The 2272-nt window shown below is 41.6% G+C and overlaps 1 protein-coding gene across 1 annotated transcript; it reads left to right on the forward strand.

Annotated features, from left to right (window-relative positions):
- Positions 1-742: 742 nt before the first annotated feature.
- Positions 743-1702, forward strand: LOC133367382 (olfactory receptor 11G2-like). Its single transcript, XM_061591484.1, has one exon. The coding sequence runs from the start codon at positions 743-745 to the stop codon at positions 1700-1702; it is 960 nt and encodes a 319-aa protein (XP_061447468.1).
- Positions 1703-2272: the final 570 nt, after the last annotated feature.

Below are 2272 nucleotides of genomic sequence, written 5' to 3' on the forward strand. Positions count from 1 at the left end.
AACAGCATACAAATGATCAGATCTGCCTTTCTCCTCCTGCTCCCCCCTCCTCCCCTCCCCATCCCTTGTGGTCAGTTTCACCTATCCTAAGCATGATTGCAGGGGAGTAAATCCTACTGAACTCAATAAGCATGCAAATGATCATTCCATTCTCAGCAAAAATGCACAGGATCCCATTTCTTACCTCCCAGAATAGAAAGGAGGAAACTTCCCTGACAATTAGTGAATAAACAAATATACAGTCTGAACATAGGTTGAAACATAACCAAAGTCCACTGCTCCTACATCTGATCTCCAGGGAGTAAAAAACATTTGAAGAGGTCTTCAGAGCCCTAACATTCAACTTTCTGTTTTTCTCTCACTTTTTATCAATCCAAATTGCAGCCTGACCAATTTGCTTCCTTCACAAAGATCTAAACTACCTCTTTTTTACTTGGGAATGGAAGGCTGCTGGATATATTCAGAGTTAAATTGCCCCAAAACAATTTTGTGTGTTTATTTTAAGTGTGCTTGTGGGTGTTGCCCTTTTAATACTATTATAATTAATAGTTTAAAAGGAGCATTATTACTTTTGTGAATGCTCACTTGTGATCCAAGACATGGGTGGAAGGAGTATCCAGTCTAAAACATATGTCTCCTTAGCCTTTGAATTCCATTAAAACAGATAGGGTATGTCGTATGTCATGTAATTTATATCTCAGTCCTTATGGTATATGATAGTGATTCTGTCATGTGATTCCAGATGGAGATGGCCAATGGCAGCATCAGCCAGGAATTTATTTTGCTGGGATTTGATGTTCAACAGCGGACACGATTCTTGCTCCTTGGCTTTTTCTCCATTCTCTACATGCTCACTTTGGCTGAGAACATCACCATCATCACAGTGGTGTCTCTAGATAATCACTTGGCCCAGCTTCCCATGTACATCCTGCTGAGCAATTTCTCCTGGATGGAGATGTGCTACGTGACCACCACTGTGCCCCGTATGCTCTCTGACCTGATTTCCACTTATGGAATCATCTCCTTCCAGGCCTGTTTCCTCCAGTTCTACTTCTTGTTCTCCCTTGGCTGCACTGAAGCCTTCTTCCTTTCAGCCATGGCCTTGGATCGGTACTTGGCCATCTGCCACCCTCTGCGCTACCCACAACTCATGACCCAACATTCCTGCTATGCCTTTGTAGGGACATGTTGGGTTGTTGGCTTCTTGTGGTTTTCTATCCCAGTGATTTTGATCTCCAAGTTGTCCTTTTGTGGTCCTAACATTATTGATCATTTTTTGTGTGATCCTGGGCCAATTCTGTCCCTGGCCTGCCCTCCACTCAGAAATGCTCCCGTTGTCTTCCAAACATTTCTGTATGTTCTGTTTTCATGCAATGTATTCTTTGTTTTGCTATCATATGGCTTTGTCATTCTCAACCTGATAAAATCTTCAAACGAAGCCAGTCGTAGGAAGGCCTTCTCTACCATCTCTTTCCACATAATGGTGGTGACACTTTTTTATGGCAGTGTGGCAGTGGAGTTCTTTATTCCAGGGGGAGAAAGTCGCTCAGAGGCCACTAAGGCAGTCACGCTGTTCTACACGGCCATCACACCATTTCTTAATCCCCTGATCTACTGTCTGAGAAATGATCAGGTGAAAGAGGCCCTGGGCAGGTTACTCAAGAGAAAGGAAACATTCCTTAGGAGAAAGGTGGCAGTATAATATGGACAGGAGTCAAGAAAACCAAAAACCTCAAAACTGTCAAACACTCAAGTGAAGTCATAAAATTAAAACACTCAGTTACATAAGAGTGCCTCATCTCCTGATTTTTGTTTTGCAATGTTCAGTGAAGATGTTTACCCACAATATACAAAGGGTTGTAATCACTGATTTTTCTATTTTCCTTTATTAGTGATCTTGTTATATTGTGATGTATGTCTTCCCCTTTCTCTTGCTTGTAATTTCAACTTTATTTCAATACAGAAATCCACTTTTTTAAAAAGTAAAACAATGAGAAAGAGAACAAGCCCCAGTGTTTGTCTTCACCCAGTTTGGAGGGCTCAGTACATAAGAAACCCAAGATACTTTAAATTACTAGTTCTCTTCAGCGATCTCCAAGTTCTTCTTTGGATGGAAATCATAACTAGCTTTGAAAGGCAAATCCTCAAGAGCCATCTTTCTTGGATGAAGCTTCAGCTAACCTTTTAAAATAAGGCTTCAAGCTGAGTATGGCACCAGCGGCCAAGCTGTCCAGTCTACACCCTACAATGCAGACTTTTCTCTAGCCACTAC

This window comes from Rhineura floridana, chromosome 11 (assembly GCF_030035675.1).
Source record: "Rhineura floridana isolate rRhiFlo1 chromosome 11, rRhiFlo1.hap2, whole genome shotgun sequence".
NCBI lineage: Eukaryota > Metazoa > Chordata > Lepidosauria > Squamata > Rhineuridae > Rhineura > Rhineura floridana.